This window comes from Maniola hyperantus, chromosome 19 (assembly GCF_902806685.2).
Source record: "Maniola hyperantus chromosome 19, iAphHyp1.2, whole genome shotgun sequence".
In the NCBI taxonomy this organism is placed as follows: Eukaryota; Metazoa; Arthropoda; class Insecta; order Lepidoptera; family Nymphalidae; genus Maniola; species Maniola hyperantus.
In genome coordinates, this window is record NC_048554.1 from 10,070,385 (window position 1) to 10,088,096 (window position 17,712).

Consider the following 17,712-nt stretch of genomic DNA (forward strand, 5'->3'; position numbering starts at 1 on the left):
TAGCTGATGCCCTACTACGTTCACGTGGATTAAGGTTTTTAAAAATCCCTGGAGAACTATTATTTTTCAGCATATAAAAAGTAGCCTATGCCTAATGACATTCTGAAGGATTTGATCCGTTGCTCCGTTGAGACGTGATTGAAGGACCGACGAACAAACACACGAACATGGGTAGTGATTGCATCTTTTAAGACTGGAGGCCTGCATTCTACTAAAGCTTTCCCTCCATATAAACAAACATTTTCTTATCATAAGGGTATGTAGGGTACTTACTTTGTTGGGGCGACACCATGGAGCTGTGTTGAGAGCCTTGCTGATTCTCTCCTTCCATTGATTGGCTCTTCTCGTGCAATAGCTCCAATGCTGACAAAACGACTTGGTTAATTATTTATCTACTGGCTTTCAAACTGTAAGAAGGCATCTATCTAGAGATAGCTTATCGAGATAACGTCTTTTAGGCAAATAGGAATCAACATTACGTTAGTGAGATATATTCTACCGACTATAAACAATACGAATAAGTATAACTAATAATTACTATACTGCCATCATATAATATTTCATATCGCTGCTGCTATAATATGATGATGTACTTTAGGTACATACATAGTGGTAGATCTGGGCAAAGAAAATTATAGCCATTAGCCTGTAACGATTAAAATAAAAATGAAGTTAAATTAGATACTTAGTTACTTAGATACTGATACCACAGAAAATATAATAGTACTAACGTATGATACCCACGACTTCGTCCGCGTGGTAAGATTTAAAAATCTTCTTTGATTTTCCGGGATAGCAAGTACTTAATTAAGAAAAACCCTGACTGCAGTTTACACTGTATCTTTTTCAGCCCGCACATTAAGATGCATAAAATCCGTCATTTTGATTTTTAAGAATTTTTGTACCCAGTCATAGGTACACGCGACATCAAGACGAATCTAATGACCTATCATTTATCAAAATCTGTTGAGCCGTTAAGTAGTTACGAGCGGACATATTAGTACGCGACAGGTCCAGATAGCAATCGGGGAGGGAACGCACCGCACAGCACTCGCGCTAACCCAGTGCGGGTGACGTCTCATTGATTGCCATCTCAACCTGTCGCGGACTATAGGAACGGACGTCGGACATACATACGTGGAGGTCATAATCTCCCTATTCGGGAAAAAGTAGCCTATGTCAAGGTCCTTAACTATAGGTACCTATACCTACCTAACAAATCTGTTGTTCATAAATTTGCGCCGTTCAGCAGTTTTGCGTCGGTTCTTGTATATTTTTGCGGAGAGCTGAAAGGTGAGTCGGCCGACGCCTTTGTGAAATGTGCTAGATCGTTGTCTTTGACACGAAGAATTAGCTCAGTGTCAAGTGACGGCCATCGAGACGGGCTTTGTTATACGAAAAAGCCTCAATCAACAATTTTTTAGTTCATCGACTTAGGTGTTGAACAAAAGAAAATTCTTTAACTTTCCTATCAGATCCAATTCAATTTTCAAGAATATTTAGTTAGGCATGTTGGTCATATCTTAGATGCCTAAGTACCTAAGTAATCGATCGAACTTTTTCCCTAATTTATTCCAAAATGACTTACCCACCTATGTGCTTTTTTTTGCAAAATCTGTGAACTGTGAAAATACATAGTAAGTACATAGAAGAGTGCGCACTGCGAAATTAATTCCACACCGGATTTTAATAGATTTAGGTAAATTCAAATTTACGGATTTTAAAACGCAGCGCAGTGCGCGCTCTCTCTATAAATATCTAGTTAGAAATATTTTACTGTTCATTCATCATTATCATCATCATTATTATCTACCCATGCATCGCCGGCCCACTGTGCACGGGTTGTTTCCTCTCATTATGAGAAGGATTTAGGCCATAGTCCACTGGCCTCACTCTGTATCACCAAATAGACCGTCAAATGCCACTGCGTAGGGATGACAGCTTTTTGAAATGCCAAGTGTAAGACCTACCGTCTTTCGAGGAAATGGCGTCCATTTTTGAGTCTTGGATAGTTTCCAGCTGTTGGCGGAACTTGGAGGTGATCTTGCAGCGCTTGCTTCGATCTCCTGCTTCGTACGCGGGATACGGAAGCGGAAGCCCGTTTCATTCTGAGAGGAGACCCGCGTTCAGTAGTGAGTCAGCGATGGGTTAATCATGATGTTCATGAGGGTCTGAACTTCTTTTTAGTAACGCCAAATGTAAGACCTACCGTCTTTCAAGGAAATGGCATCCATTTTGGAGTCTTGGATAGTTTCCAGCTGTTGGCGGAACTTGGACGTGATCTTGCGGCGCTTGTAGTCTGCTTCGATCTGCTGCTTCGTGCGCGGGATGCGGAAGCGGAAGCAGCAGCAGACCACCACGACTACAGATAAACCGTTCAATTACTTAACACGTTAGACTAAGGCCACATGATGCATCTCCGGTGCGTTGCGGCGCCGCACCGCTGTGAATTTCAGTATTGGCTGGACAGGCGCACTTCGTAAGAATTCTCCCCCGGTCTCGCCCCGAGCCTTTAGTAATATAATACCACAGTGTAAAGAGAGACAGTAGTCTGACGAGTTTGATCTCGTGGTTATTGACAACCACGACGACCCTAAGGTAGGGTCCTAACTATAGTAACTACGTAGAGCCAGTTCAGCCTTCGTCCCGCACTTCTGTATGTGTTATCATATCTTTACTCTGTGGTAATACTAACTCGATATCTATCTATCTATGTTAGGAAAAGATCTATAATTTCATTAATTTTTAAATCAAGCCAGCAGCTTTTGGTATAACCACAGAATTCAAAATAAGGTAATAGAAATGGTATCTAATGCTGTCTTTAATACTATATACTGAGATAGCAGCGTCTCAGCGATTTTCAGCAACAAAGTATTTCAAAACCACAAACTTATTGATTCTAAGCTGAGCGTACTTTGGCTTTGCTCAGACTTTACATAGAGTTAAAACGAGACAGAATATATGTATGTCACTCACATAAATCCTTTTAGTCTTAACCCCGGGCGTAAGTGCGATTCTTGTTGCAACAATGCATTGTAGCGCAGCAGTCATAGGCTTGCAGTAGCTGCTCAATTGCGGCAGAATGACAGCTACAATGTCAAGGTCGCAATCACCTCTGATTGGTTGACACTCGCTTATTATTGGCTACAATACTTACAATGCATTTTTGCAACAAGAATCGCACAAATTCTGCCTATCACAACAATTGAATTTGTAATAAAAGTTGATGCAGGTTTTACGAAATCGTCCTACTAGACTTTAATAACGCGATCTGACGTTTCAGAAACATCTGCACGGGGACAGACTGAGCACGCTCCTTCACGGTTTACCTTCTCTATATATTTAGAAATCTGTGGGTGCAACTTTTATCTACCTTCTCTAGCACATGCTAGTCTATTAAAGTAGCTACCATACTATGCTCACGAATTTTCAAGTAAGTAGTCCAAACCTCTATTAGGTACCTAACCTCGACTCTGTTGACTCATTAACAATTAAAGCTCCTACCTAACTGGGGCAAATCATATACTTGCTTTCAAGTTAAAGGTTTTGACGACCCAAGTGGCGCAACGGTTTATGGCTTGGAGGCTGAGAAGGATGGGAGGAGGAGGAAAGGAGAGGAATTCTATCGGGTTCGATTCTAGATAATCAAAATTATGTTACTTAAATCTTGTTCGATATGAGACTTCAGCCGTGGTCACGGCGCAACTGCACACTAAGGGCGGTTTCAGATTAACATTTTTCCTTCAATAAAATTTATTCTACATTTTTCGCTTCAATAAAACGACCGCGTGAGCACGCGCTCATTCCGGCACCGTGTTCGCTCGAACCAGTTGCAGTTGCAGTTGCAATATGGATTCCATCTAAATGCCTGAATGAAGAAAGCGTTGCGCATATGTACGAGCTTATAAGCGCCTTTACGCTCGTATGAGATGAAAAGGCGCGTAGGTAAAAGCGCGTCCAAAAACGAGCTTATACGCGCAAAAACTGGCTAAGTGCGAGTCAGATTAGCGCACCGAGACTTCCGTACTTCAGACGTATTTTTTCGACGTTTTGCACGATAAATCAAAAACTATTAGGCATAAAAATAAATTAAATTCTGTTTTGGAATGTACAGGTAAAGCCATTTCATATGATACTCCACTTTGTATATTAATCTTACTTTGAAAGTTGAAAATACTAATTATTTGTTCCTTTTTTTTGTGATATAACTAACCACGAATTCCCGGTTTATAGATTTTTCCCTTTACGTTTGCTACCTACATGCCATTTCATGATTCTAGGTCATCGGGAAGTACCCTGTAGGTTTCTTAACAGACACGACAGACAGACAGACAACGAAGTGATAAGGGTGCCTTTTTCCATTTGAGGTACGGAACCCTAAAAATACTAAGTTAACATAAATAATTAGGTGATTACTTACTCAGAGAGGTGACCCCTGCTAAGCACAGGAACATAATTTGCCAAACTCGTAATTCCCCGACTATTGTCCTTTCGAGCCATTCCGGCTCCTCTGAATTTTTTATCACGTCCATTATGGGATCCATTATACAGCAGTGTGTAGATATAAGTACCAAGTGCTAGTAAGTAACCTTTTATGTAAGTTGAATAGGACAAAGCGTACAATACGCGTCCGTAAAACAGTTCAGTTGGAGTAAAAACTAATTGTCCCAATTTCAAGGAGTGGTTTATAGCCACACCTACACAATAGCATCACGGTATCAACCCTCGTTAGTCGTCACTGAAGTTTATTACTTACCAAGCCATTACGAAATTAATCAATAATCTTGTTTGATTATTAAATATGTAAGAGACTGTTTTAAAAAGAAATTAAATAGTCGTTTTATAAACTTATTCATTTATTCGATTTTTATCGGCAAAATGCGAAGGGTTACAGCATGGGAATAAAAATTCATATTTTCCGCGCAAAGTCGTAATGATAGCCGTGAAAAGTGTTGCTATACGAAAATAATAATATGACGACGTCAAGCTGAATGAACCTCTAATGAACTTGACCACAACTTGACATTCACTAATATTATTATTTTAATACTCGTTAATTATTTAATTTAAACTCACTTGTACACATTATAAAATGTGACTATTTTTGATATCCAGATTTTAGAGCCCGATGTTGTTTTCCACGTGCCTAAGACATGGGGTCTTTTTTTACAGCTGTACACAAAATATAAATACTTAACTAGTTATTTGTTAAATGTTTTCATAATACTTTAAAAATAGAGTTGAACATTACCTACGTAGCGCAATATTAGTTCTGTTTTTATTAAATTAAATAAATAAAACCACGAACGAATGAAAGCGATTTTTTTTAATGACAACATATGGCCGATCGGTTTTCTCTTTCGTTCAAAAAGCTATTTCACTTTCCCGCAGAAAATAGGGTGTCGAATCTGTCCTATAACCTCCGATATATTTATTACAATTTAAAGATCGAAGATGTATCTTTTATGATAATTGTGGATAAATTCATATAAAGATTGTTCAAAGTGATGTTGTGTAAGATCATTTGTGTTCTTGCGATAATTCTGTAGCGTTTTTAAAAATTAAACATGGCCTCGAATCGAGGAATTCAGATTGGATCCGCGTGGTTTCAACGGAAGCTCAACTTGAGGCCGCAGCACCGGGGCGTGCACCTGGTCACCGAGGAGATCCTCAAGCAGGTGCCCGAGTTGTCGCAGTTTGCGGTCGGGCTCTGCCACATTCAAAGTGAGTACCGGGGACCACTTTGGCCACTTGCCGCCGATGTTTATAGTTTTACTAGATATTTCCCGTTTTCAATGCATATTAGTTTCAATTTCGAAATGTATTTATGTTAATTTTTCAATAAGAAATTGTCAAACATGATATCATCAAACGAAAACTCTTGATACGTTTGAAGACAGCTGATCCTTCTGATGCATGGTAAACTCTTCCAGTAATGCACACATCAGCGAGCCTCGCGCTCAACGAGAGCTGGGACCCTGATGTCAGAGACGATATGGAAATGATGCTCAACAAAATAGTGCCAGAAGGTCTGCCTTACCGCCACTCGTGCGAAGGTCCTGACGACATGGTAAGTTGTACAAGTTGAATGCTAATGTTCAAGTCATTAATTCTTAATTTAAATGTTGTTGGCAAAGTGTCATTTGTTTGTGTTTATTAAAGACAGTTTATGGCTTGTTTTGTTAATTGTTTGACTGTTGTAGCAACAGCTAGGGTAAATGTTATTAAATCATGCCTTCCTATACGAAGTAATGCTAAAATTAATAACTTCATTATCTCTAATATGTTACAAAGTAGAATAATAATGTGAAGCATTAGCAACATAGGTTAGAATTTATGAAACACGACAATAATGAAGTTAGCCTGATTCTTGTGCTATGATAAGCTATGTTCCAGTTATTAAAATCATTTTAATCTCCACATAGTATAAAACCAGCTCTGTCCGTCTTGAAATGCTTCTTAAAGAGTTTCTTTCTAAAAGAACAAAATGAATTTGAAACTTTCATTCAAGTTTTTAATGAAAGCATCTCCTTAAGAAAAGTCCTTGTACTATATTATCACGTCATAATATATTTACTTATATTTAAAATTTGAATTAAAAACCAGGGCGGGTCAGCAAGTAATCACTAAAGTACACTTGTACAAACATATTGTTTGTTTTAGTATTTAGGTCATAATGCAGATGGTATATCTATATTTAATTAACATAATAGCGCTGAAAAATCAAGGCTAAAATAACATAATATAGTAGGCATATAAAACTACTTGTTTACTTGTTTATTCAGTTATGTATACTCTGAAGTGACCTTGAAGTGATATGCTGATAACAAGTTGACTTTAACCTTACTATTGGTCAATGCAATTTGCAATATTGCAGAATTTTAGTTGGTAGCATCTTCTAATTAACACAGCTTGATTGGTTTATATTTGAAATACTTGAATTTAAATTCCATTTTTAGGTAAAAACTGAACGCTATTATGAAACTACTCTCAATTTATATTGTTGTGCAGTTGATTATTCGTTAATAGTTCTATGTAAAAATCACTTCAGTTATTTTATTCACTCCTTTATTTATTTCCTGATAAGCTACTGTACTCCTATAGTACACAAATATTCTAAACTTTGGAGGATATTTTATGAGTTTACTAGATGATGCCAGCATTTTCATTCAATTGAATAGAGGTTTTTGAAAATCTCATGGAAACTCTTTGATTTTCTGCGATATACAGTAGCCCGTGTCCATCTTTGGGATGCAAACTCTCTGACTTTTGTCAAAATTGGGTAAACAGATGGACTGTGTAAAAAGTAACAGACACTTTCAGGTTAATAATATCAGTATGCATCAACAGAGTTGACATAAAAATAAGAAGCAATTGACAACCACTGGGACCAGTAAACCAAAAGTCCTGGGTTCAATTCCTGGTTGGGTCAGTTGACATCACCTGCGGTTATCATTAGGTACCACCTGTCTGTAAAAATTGTAGCTGTAAAATATTGAACACATTGCTAGTTTTATCATTTAGTGCTTTGATACATCTTTAAAACCTCAAATGAATCAACAAAATGCTCAAATTCTACAGTCGGTTAAATATTTCTATATAATTATTGTTCTGCTGCTCGATTACCGCAGAATGACAGCTACAATGTCACAATCGCAATCACCTCTCAATCAATAATTGGTTGATGCTCGCTCACCATTGGCTACAATGCATTGTTGCAATAAGAATCGCACAAATTTAGCTGAATAATGATTGATGCAGGTTTTACGAAATTAGGAAATACCAATTTAGAAAGATATGTCTCATCTAGATCATTTCACTTTTGAAATGAAGTTTTTTGATCCCATGCAAACTCTGATTATCTGGGACGAAAAGTAGCTGTCTGTCCCTGGAATACAAGCTATCCTTATCTTTTATCAAAATCAGGTAAACAGACACGCCGTGAAATAAAACAGACTGACATTTGCATTTATAATATGAGTATGAAAGTATGTATAAGAAATTGACCTTGTTGGACTAGCTAGTTTGTTTGGACTGTAAGTCCTGAGTTGGAGTTCGGCGGGGTGACGTATCTCGCGACAGGCTGCGACAGGCGTAAATCTCGCGATTATTGTTGTCAAACGTCCGCCTAGAGAGAGACAGCAATATCCACAAAGCAAAATAAGAAGAAGAAGAAGAAGAGAGACAGCAAATGAACTGTCGCATTGCTACTGCTGCCGCGTTGCTGTTGCTACTGCAACGTTTTACGTAATCACCCCGCCGGTTGGGCCCAATAGAGTCATTGGGTTTTCTGTCAATGATGATTGCTAATATAATTTTGTATTTGTTCATCAGCCTGCACATGTGAAAGCTTGCTTCCTCGGGTCTTCGCTGACGATCCCTATAACAGATGGCAAATTGAACCTGGGCACTTGGCAAGGAGTATGGCTATGTGAACATCGGAATCACGCCGGAAGCCGAAAGGTATTCCCGATTAAATTAAATTGTAATATTTTAATACCAATTTTATACTACTCCTTCCACAAATAAAAACACCACTGGCTTTGAAGCTGCACAGTGGGTAATTCATTAATCTAATTTAGTGGTATGAACTGCATTGTTTAATATGTTGGACATAGACTATGCAATAAGCCATATTTAGAGTCTCAATAGCTCAACGGGTAAAGTGAACTGAAAACCAAAAGGTTGATGGTTCAAACCCTGCCCGTTGCACTATTGTCGTACACCTATATTATTGTCCTAGCACAAGCTTAACGCTTAGTTGGAGAGGAAAGGGAAATATTAGTTAGCATAATAAACTTGGCTAATATTCTTTAAAAAAAAAAAATTTTGCTCACACTAGCACAAGGGAGGAACACTGCCAGCTCCATGAGATTGTTATCCCAGCTGTTTATCTCAATACATGCTAGGAAAAATAATACATCCTATGTAGTTTCAGTGTATGCAACCTGTTATCTTTCTAACTTTATCAATTTATAACACCAAAGGGGAGGATATTTGCTGAAATATTCCCTAACAATATGAACTTCAAAATTTATATCAAAAACTGATTGTTATAGCTAGAAAAGCCATTGTCAGGCAGAAGTATTGGAAAAAAGTTATCTTTCTACCGTTACACATAGGCATATTCTGCACTTGTACAATAATTTAGCTATGAGTCAATAAATTATTGTTATCAATAGACAAAAAAATATCACAAAATCATTGATAGACATCGACTGCTGGATATAGCCTCTTGTACGGATTTGCATACACTGCAGTATTGCACTGGCTGGATCAAAAAAGTGGCTCGATGGCATCCGTCCATCTGTCCACCTAGTGGGGAGGACTGTCAATGCTACGTTTAGCGGTACAAGCTCACCAGCACCCAACATCTATCAGTTCTTTAAATTATGTGTCCCGTCCATTGCCCGTTCAGCTATGCCAATTGCCAATAAATATTTAAAGACAATCTTGTGTTTGCCAGGTGGTGGTGACTCTGTCGGGGTGTCCGCGCGACTCCCCACTATCGCCGGTATCAGCCGCGTCATGTTCCAGTTAGGAGAGGGGGGGGGTCGCGACCCCCCGCACGCAGTCCCACTCGCGACCCTCCTCCAAGAGCACGCGGAGGTAAACCCACCCCACTCGCACACCAACAAACAAGCAACAAAACCCTAGGCGATAGTTCTTACTCTTATCTTCGAACGACAATATGTACATAAGATTAATGTTTTTGTAATCTACGCCCACTCAACCCATAGGAGACACATCCGAAAATGTTCATCCATCATTCCAACTCCAAAATATTATTCACTATTTTTTTTTTTTTTTTTTTAAAGAATATTAGCCATGTTAAATGACTAATATTCCCCTTTCCTCTCCAACTAAGCGTCAAGCTTGTGCTAGGAGTAGGTACGACAATAGTGCAACGGGCGGGGTTTGAACCGTCGACCATTCGGTTTTCAGTCCACTCCTTTACCTGTTGAGCTATTGAGGCTCGGGCAAGAATTAAGTACTTGTAGTAGTTTAGATTAGATGAATTTATCCATCAGAGTAGAACAGTTCTTATTGTATATGGTTGTCAAAGTTGGTCAATTTGTATATTTTTTAAGTAGGTTTTCTTTCCAAGATCCTTTGTATTGATCAGTCTATTGATGACCTGTTGCTCTATTTACTGGGTCTGATCTTCAAAGCTGTATTCTCTGAAATCATGAATCAAAATACACAGCTACCATCCAAAATATACATCAACTTACTTGGTGATAGTACTCAAAGGATTCAGGTATTCAGAAAATTTGGAATCGTAACTATCTCATATAAAATTTTCTGTTAGGTACCTACTATTTTTTTAGCTATTTATTTTACTAGTATCAATTGTACCAATGGTTATTGATTCACGACGTAACTCTTCCTTCAATAGACCTTTGACAGACAGACGGACAGAATAGTAATCACGTAAGTGTTCCGTTTTTCTTCTTATAGTGTAGAACCCGAAAAAGAATTTAGTTCGACAGCGGCGTCTCTTATGGGCTGAATGGTGGAAGCTTGTAACTCTGCATGGCAGTTTGAGCAGAACCTTCAAAACGCATGCCGATTTTGTGGCAAGCCTAGTTGAAAGAACCACCATTTGTGGTTCATTGATGATCTTAATATTACTATACTAAAACTACTCTTAGTATGAGTTTTGCACATCTCGAACACGTTGATAGTTTGTGGTATCGTAACACTAAAACGTTAAAAAGTGATGATATTATTTTAAGGCTCATAACAACTACAACTAGCGTCCCAAGTGGAAACTGCTAAATAAAAATGGGTTATTCAGTTAATCGGCGACTTCAAAACAAGATGCTTTAGGTTTATTTTACACCGATGTTTTAATACTCCAATCTATCAACGTTGTTGAGATGTGAAAACTCTTCCTAAGGATACTGTTCATATGAGTACAGTACTAGTTGGTGAAATCTGCATACTAGTGAATGGTCAAGTTGTATCCCGTAGAATCATCGTTAAGCGGACGCGCCACGAAATTTGAAAAAGTAGACAGTTCCGGCGTCGGGCGGTGCGTCCCCACACTTCAGTTGGTACAATAGTTTCAACTTTCGTAAGCCGAGCATAACAGTTGGCGTCCCGTAAAAAAAGCTCTGAGCTTGAACCCGCGCAGTGTTTGATTTTTGATCTAGTAGATGATGTCCGCGTCGGTTTAGGTTTTATATAAATCCCGTAAGAATTCTTTGATGTCCTTCCCCGGGATGCAAGCTTTCTCTGTACCAAACGTCAAAATTGTTTAAGCAGATGGGCTAAGAAAGACAGACAGGAACACTTTCGCATTTATAATATTAGTACGGATTTTGTGGTACGAAGTTAGGTGCAACGGCGATGGTGATGGTGGCTATCCATCCGCGCTCAACCGATCAGTCAACCTTTTCGTTTTCCACGCGTTACCTATGTGCTGATAGATTCCCCTCCACTGTCGCCCAGAGCTGTTTTTACCTGAAACCAACATAGACTGCTGGAACATTCATATAGGAATTGATATTGGTTTCCTGTTCCCCGACCATTTCCGAACCTGTAGCGAAGTGCCATGCAAAGATAAGATAATGTCCTACTGATGTTATTAGTGTCCGACCGAATATCCGACGAGAGTTTCAGTAGACTGATCTTTGGGTTGGCTGAGTTTATTGTAAATGGGCTGGGCTGAAATATTTTTTTTAAAACCAAAGTGTTCTTGGTTTAATTACAAATTATCTAAAAGTTTGTAAAGATGCCATAGCTCAATTGCGTGTGCAATAGAAAATTTTGTTATGTAGTATACGTGCAAGAGATTTTTAGGTCCGAGTCCTGTTACTGTACAGAGCGGAAAAAATACGCATTTATAATAATGTAAAAGCGGTCCAAACCACAAATGCACGCAGATTAGTGTTTTGGGCGGCAAGTACTCGTATACTTCGCAGCTCACATGTTATTGTGCACGCGTAGATAGCTAAACAAGTAATAAAACGATGAGTTGTAAAACTTTCAGTTTTGGCTGAAATTTTGTAGCCGCGGTTCCTACGAAAGAAAAAATTAATATCGGTCGGACACTAGATGTAATGTTCGGTCGAAGTGAACTGAACCAGTTTAATTTGTACATATAAAGTTATGTGCAACAATTTTAAAACGTATACATAAAATAATTGTTGTTTTGTTACGACAACTTGTCGATATGTAAATAGATCACGCGTGGTCGTGGACATGCTTCGTAGTCTCGGTTGTCGAAGGGTCGATGTGGCATCTATTTTAAACATTTCTTATCGTAATTATGTTAAGGAATACGAGAGTTCAGTCGTATTTATTTCTACTGCACGACTATTTTCACTCTCACACTTCGTTTTTAAACGCTCACCAGTAGGCTTAGTATAAGAATTTACATCCCAATATAATCGTTTATAGAATTTGAGCGTCGAAACGATTCAGCGTTAAAGTATAATGAACCTTAATTAGCATGTTTTAAAGCTTAAGTTTGTCCATACTCCATACATCTGAAGCCATAGCTCCAAGCGAAAATGTTGCGAAATAAAAATCAGTAGAACTGAATTTTTTACTTTAAATCCTAAACTTTAGGTCCATTTTACTGTGACGTTATTGATATTCGACGCTCGAATTCTATCAGGCAGCGTGAGATATAAAATCTCATACTAACCAAACTGAAGTCACTAATTATTTTCACCACGGTACGTTAGACGTTTTTACGAGGTCGACACTTATTTAACGACACCAAAACTTTGTACGTAATCGCACTGGTTAAAAATCAGTTGGATGTAAGTTTTGCGACCCGGACGTAGGATGTATAGTTAAGTACTGTGTACGTCTATGATAGCTCCTTTCTTTCTCCGTGTTAGGTTAGAAATTGATTAACGGTTAGTATGTGAAAATATGTCCATAGCTTTAAATGTGTCGCGCCCGTTGTATCAACGGGTCCCTGACGGGTGACAGTGAGCTAACCAAATGTAACACTAGTTAGAGGTAGTATATCATTAACAGTTAAGGTCATTTAAGTGCCTCGGACTCATGGGGTGGTATGTATCATTTGCGGATCGTGTCGGGACGGCACCGGCTGGCTTCTACCGACATTATACTGACATTACACATCATCACTTCACTCGCCTCTTATAGCGTCTGCTTCTCTCGGTCACCGCTCACGTGCGCTCACTGCCTTAGTTAAGGTGTTACGTCTCACCAACGTTAATGGAATTTGAGCATCGACACTAAAGTTGAGTTCATCCATACATCTACAGCCAGCGTTCCAGGAAACCTTGCGAGATTAAAATCGGTGGTACTGAATTTTTGACTTTAAATTAAGGATCTTAAAGTTTATTCTATTCTGACGTTGTTGTGTTTCGACTTTCGAATTTATCTACGTTGGTGACATGTAAAATCTCATACTAACCATACAGTTGTGTTGACGCAACGTCGCGTAGCTTGTTATCCCACTGACAATGTACACGCACTGGTTTTCGGGTATACGTCTTTGGAAACGGTCTTTGAATTCATAACGTGTATGTAAAGCGTATATATGTATAGATGTATGTCTTCCTATGTAAGTACACCAGGATTAGTGTTATATTGGAATATGGTATCTGGAATTGGGAACGGCTTAGGTATACCAGCATCACCTGATCCGGCCACGTCTAATGTAACTTAGCATACGAATATAACGATAGTGGGCTTAGATTGGACCTCTCGACATTCTAGTAAATAATAGCCAGTAAAATAGAATAAATGGAATAATTGGTAGCGAATGTCTTTTTATATGGACTGAATGGTAGCGAGAATTAAATTTAGAGAGTACTCCGTTATATGACTCGGTTCATATAATTTTAAATAACATTCCATTAAATACAGATTTGTAACACATTCCAGGTGTGAAACGACACTGGGCTCCTTATCACAGTGCTTCAAAGTGTTCTATTAGCATTTTTACACAGTAACGTGTCATCGAAATTGCCTATACTGCACAATTAGACTCAAATCTAGTTAGGAGTTAAAATTATAAAAAATAGACTACAGAAGTTAAGGTCACTTTAGGGATGCTGGCTGCGGGACAGTTGTTTATTGAGTGCGGTAGGAGTCTCGGAACACGCCAACAACGTCGGTGCTTTGCAGGACATTTACAATATTTAAAATGGCGCTGGCGCCTAAAGCCTGCATAGCGGGATGTATTTCGTTTATCTGTATTGTAAGATTGGACGACTCGATCTCAAAAGGCTAAACCGTAATCAAAATGCAATCGGCCTGAAGTGCATCGGGACCGTACTGAAAAGCTTTACATTAACTCAAACAATGTCCGATGCGACTTGAGCGGTTGCAGCGTGAAGGCTCGTATTAGTGCTTAGGGAACATACGCACAAGCACCGCGGCCAGCGCCGCACTTACGTTTTGATACCGCGATGTACAGTGTAGATGTCACGGACATGCGAAGTTTTGTCTCATGGACAATATAGAGTTACTCTACTTAGAGCTTATCGACTGTTTATAAAACGGACTCGTTTGGCGCTATTCAATCATAAAATGGGACGTGCGGATATTGTGCTTTTTCGAGTGTCTTCGAGCGAGACAGCTATCCATTTTATAAGTTTATGGACAGTGATAGAGTGTGTGACTCTCGGGCAAACTAGTGGAATTTACACACTTCTGCACTTCCACGAACTGTTTTGTGCTGTAGTTAGAGAAATGTTTCAGCAGCATGTCAATATTGGACGCGTAGAAACGCCCGCCCAATTTTTTTTTCGGCATGTTAATATGGTGGTTTAAAATAATTGTAATATGACGTAATGCAGTGAATGATGGGGTTACCCCACGTCATTTCACTGCATTGCACACTACTCCACTGGGGTATCGCCGCGGTATACCGGTAAGATCTGTCTCTAGCTTTACGATTCAATAGCGCAAAGTGTGTCTTATCTTTAATCCCTCACTACACAATTTCTTTTTCTTCGCATTCGATGAACAAATAGTTAGGCACTTCATAACAGTTTTTAATTACATTTTGCTACATTTTGCACTTTCTTTTACAATCGCTTTAAAAATAATATTATGTACATTGTATGCTTTCTCTTGGATAGTATTTGGGTGTCGGTTTTAGGGAGAAGTTTAATAAGTGCTTTTTACAATATTGATCAGTAATTTGTAAATATTTTTTGCTATTATATAGTGTACATGTATATTTATTCGTGTACATAAATAAAAGTTCATAATAATTATGTAAAAAATGTTCAAGTGCTATTTGTGTATGAGTGTTAGGTATGCCACTGCCATTGGAGATTTGCCTCTTTTTAATGTTACGTGAATAAATAAATTAGGTTGGAAACATACTTATAACTTGACACTCGCTGATTCGACCGTCGTCGCTATGATACGTCGTCGTCGAGACGCTACGAAAAGTTGTTATGTCAAATCAATTGTAGTATTTTCTGTGACCACAAAAACACATTGAAGACCCAAGATACTACATCACATCCTCGCGTGGCATGTTCAAAGTACGTTCCCGGCCTTATAGTCTTCGATTAATTATGATTTAACTATACCCTGAGTTTGTATTTGACATTATTTTAATAATCAGTTCTGTAAATGTAGCATGACGACTGGTTTCGTCGACATCTCTCTTATTTTGGACAAATGTTTTCAACATTCCGGGGCAATAAGTTCCCCCTTTTTATGTGTGAACCCATTCCAGGCTGTTTAATTACAACGAAAACGTTAGTTTTACCTTAGGTTTTATTGGTCATTGCTTCTAGATATTGTCCAAATAATAAGATTTCAACCTGTGTACAGGATCTAATCATTTTAGTAAGATTTAAAAAGTGAGTCTTAGATCCACACCGTTGTTACTTTTTGTAGAGCAACATTTCAAAGTGGTGGATTACTTTTGATAACAGATATAGCTCCTTGTAGAAGATATAAAAAGTAGCTCAATGTTGTTATGAAAAAGTTACTCAATGTTGCTATGTTGAAAACGTTGCTTCGTAAAAAGTTACTGCGGTATGGATGCACCATTTGGTGATGTAAATCTTATTGTATCCTTCCGTTCATTGAAACTGAATTTTATGGTCATTTCGTTTTGATTTTGAATGTTAAAAATATTTATAAACGACAATATTATTTATGGCCATGTAAATAAGATTTAGTTTTGAGGGGCGCAATTTAGAATTTTATTTAGCTTAATGACTCGAAACAAATTACTTACCTACCAATACCAAATAGTAAGAAAACAAAACACAAATAGCCAAAATAACATTAAGTAAAAGTAGAAACATACTTGGGAGACACGACGCGTGTTCAGTTTTATTACAATGAGAATCACGCTGAGTGCAAGCAACGCGTCTGGTGACTGGTCGCGTTTCAAAAGTATGGATCTGCCTGATTAACGCATTTATTTGTTCTGTGTTTTGAGTGTTTTCAATATTATGAATAAACATATTGATTAATTAATAAAAAAGTAAATTCACTATAAGGGCACGAGTTTTTAATCTTAATAATTATTTATCAGCATAAGGTAATTAATTTGTTAATTATACTGCACATAGAAAAGTGAGGTTGTATTCAGGATTTATATAAATTTAACCAATATATAAAAAGATGGCAGACAAATAATTTGTGTGTATATTATTTAAGATCAATATTTATGGTATGAATACGATTGTACAGATCACAAAACTCAAGTCTCTGGGCCATACACACAGTTGGTTTTATGAGCTCACATGTGACTGAGGAAAGTCACAATAATTTAATTGTATAAACTTGTACAATATAAATATTATAGATCCACAATTATGAAAAAGATTAAATATTTGCAAAAGTTAATTTATTGCATTTTTATTTCACTTTCATCTCGTCTCAGTCAAGTTAATCTAAACTATACAGGGTGATGTCGACAAAGTAGTGCACTCTGCGCAGACGAGGAACTATTTGTCCAGGGGGTGTTGTCCCGCCTCATGCCTCGATTGCCTTCTCGACCTGTCGCAAACCATAACTGGTACATTGAAACATTTTAAAATAATAATCAGTAGGGATGAACATTAATTAATTAATGACTCATTATATCGTCGCCACCCTGTATATTTACTTACAATTAAGTATTGTCTACGTTATTTGGTACATTACAACTAGGTACAGCACTGTTTACTCCACATTTAATTGGTAGCCGCGACGTGGGGCCCAGGACCGCTGTCTGTAGAGCGGAAAAAAATTTCTTAAACAATAATTTCACTTTACTACACTGGTTATTTTTTTCGATACTATAGGTATAGTACTACAGTAGGTACGCGCCAGAAAATAATGTACATCGACCTTTAGACGGGGATAGATTTGTAGAGCAATGTCTCTGTCGTTGAGACCGACAAAACGTCATATAGGCATGAGTGACAGATACAACGCTCTACAAAGCCGAAATAAAGGCCGATGTATATTATTGCCGCGTACTGCATATTGTACAAAACAGCATATTGTTAAATCCTTAGGCGGAGGGATTTATAGAGCGTACTTTAACTTTGCTCAGACTTAAATTTCAGTTAAAACGAAACAGATTTATGACAGCGAAATAACGCTGTCCCGTCTAAGCCCCGGGAAAATGCCAAGAGCAAGTACCGAACGGGCGCCCTCCCGATTCGGCCCATATAACCGAGAGGTTGGTGGGGCCATGGGAGGTGGAGGGTTGTCCCGTCAAAGCAAAGTAAAGTGCGCTCTATAGGTCTCAAC

General features: G+C 38.2%; 2 protein-coding genes across 6 annotated transcripts in view; one reads left to right on the forward strand and one right to left on the reverse strand.

The window, feature by feature from the left end:
• The window catches only part of LOC117991094 (putative leucine-rich repeat-containing protein DDB_G0290503), a 49,719-nt gene that overhangs the window by 3,029 nt on the left and 28,978 nt on the right, over positions 1–17,712 (reverse strand). For 2 of the 5 annotated variants that reach the window (XM_069505148.1, XM_069505147.1), the window contains exons 12-13: positions 2,210–2,362; positions 274–363 (exon numbers count right to left, since the gene is read on the reverse strand). In XM_069505148.1, coding sequence (XP_069361249.1) covers positions 274–363; positions 2,210–2,362 — 243 coding nt within the window. Of the gene's footprint in view, positions 1–273; positions 364–2,088; positions 2,109–2,209; positions 2,363–16,599; positions 17,186–17,712 lie in introns of those variants that run through there. The other 3 variants (XM_069505149.1, XM_069505150.1, XM_034978647.2) reach the window with 3 other exon arrangements.
• LOC117991112 (UPF0047 protein YjbQ) lies at positions 5,232–16,818 on the forward strand. The gene is made up of 4 exons (XM_034978667.2): positions 5,232–5,724; positions 5,934–6,070; positions 8,335–8,463; positions 9,467–16,818. Exons 1-4 carry the CDS (start codon positions 5,568–5,570, stop codon positions 9,539–9,541), a joined length of 498 nt encoding a protein of 165 aa, XP_034834558.1. The 5' UTR covers positions 5,232–5,567; the 3' UTR covers positions 9,542–16,818.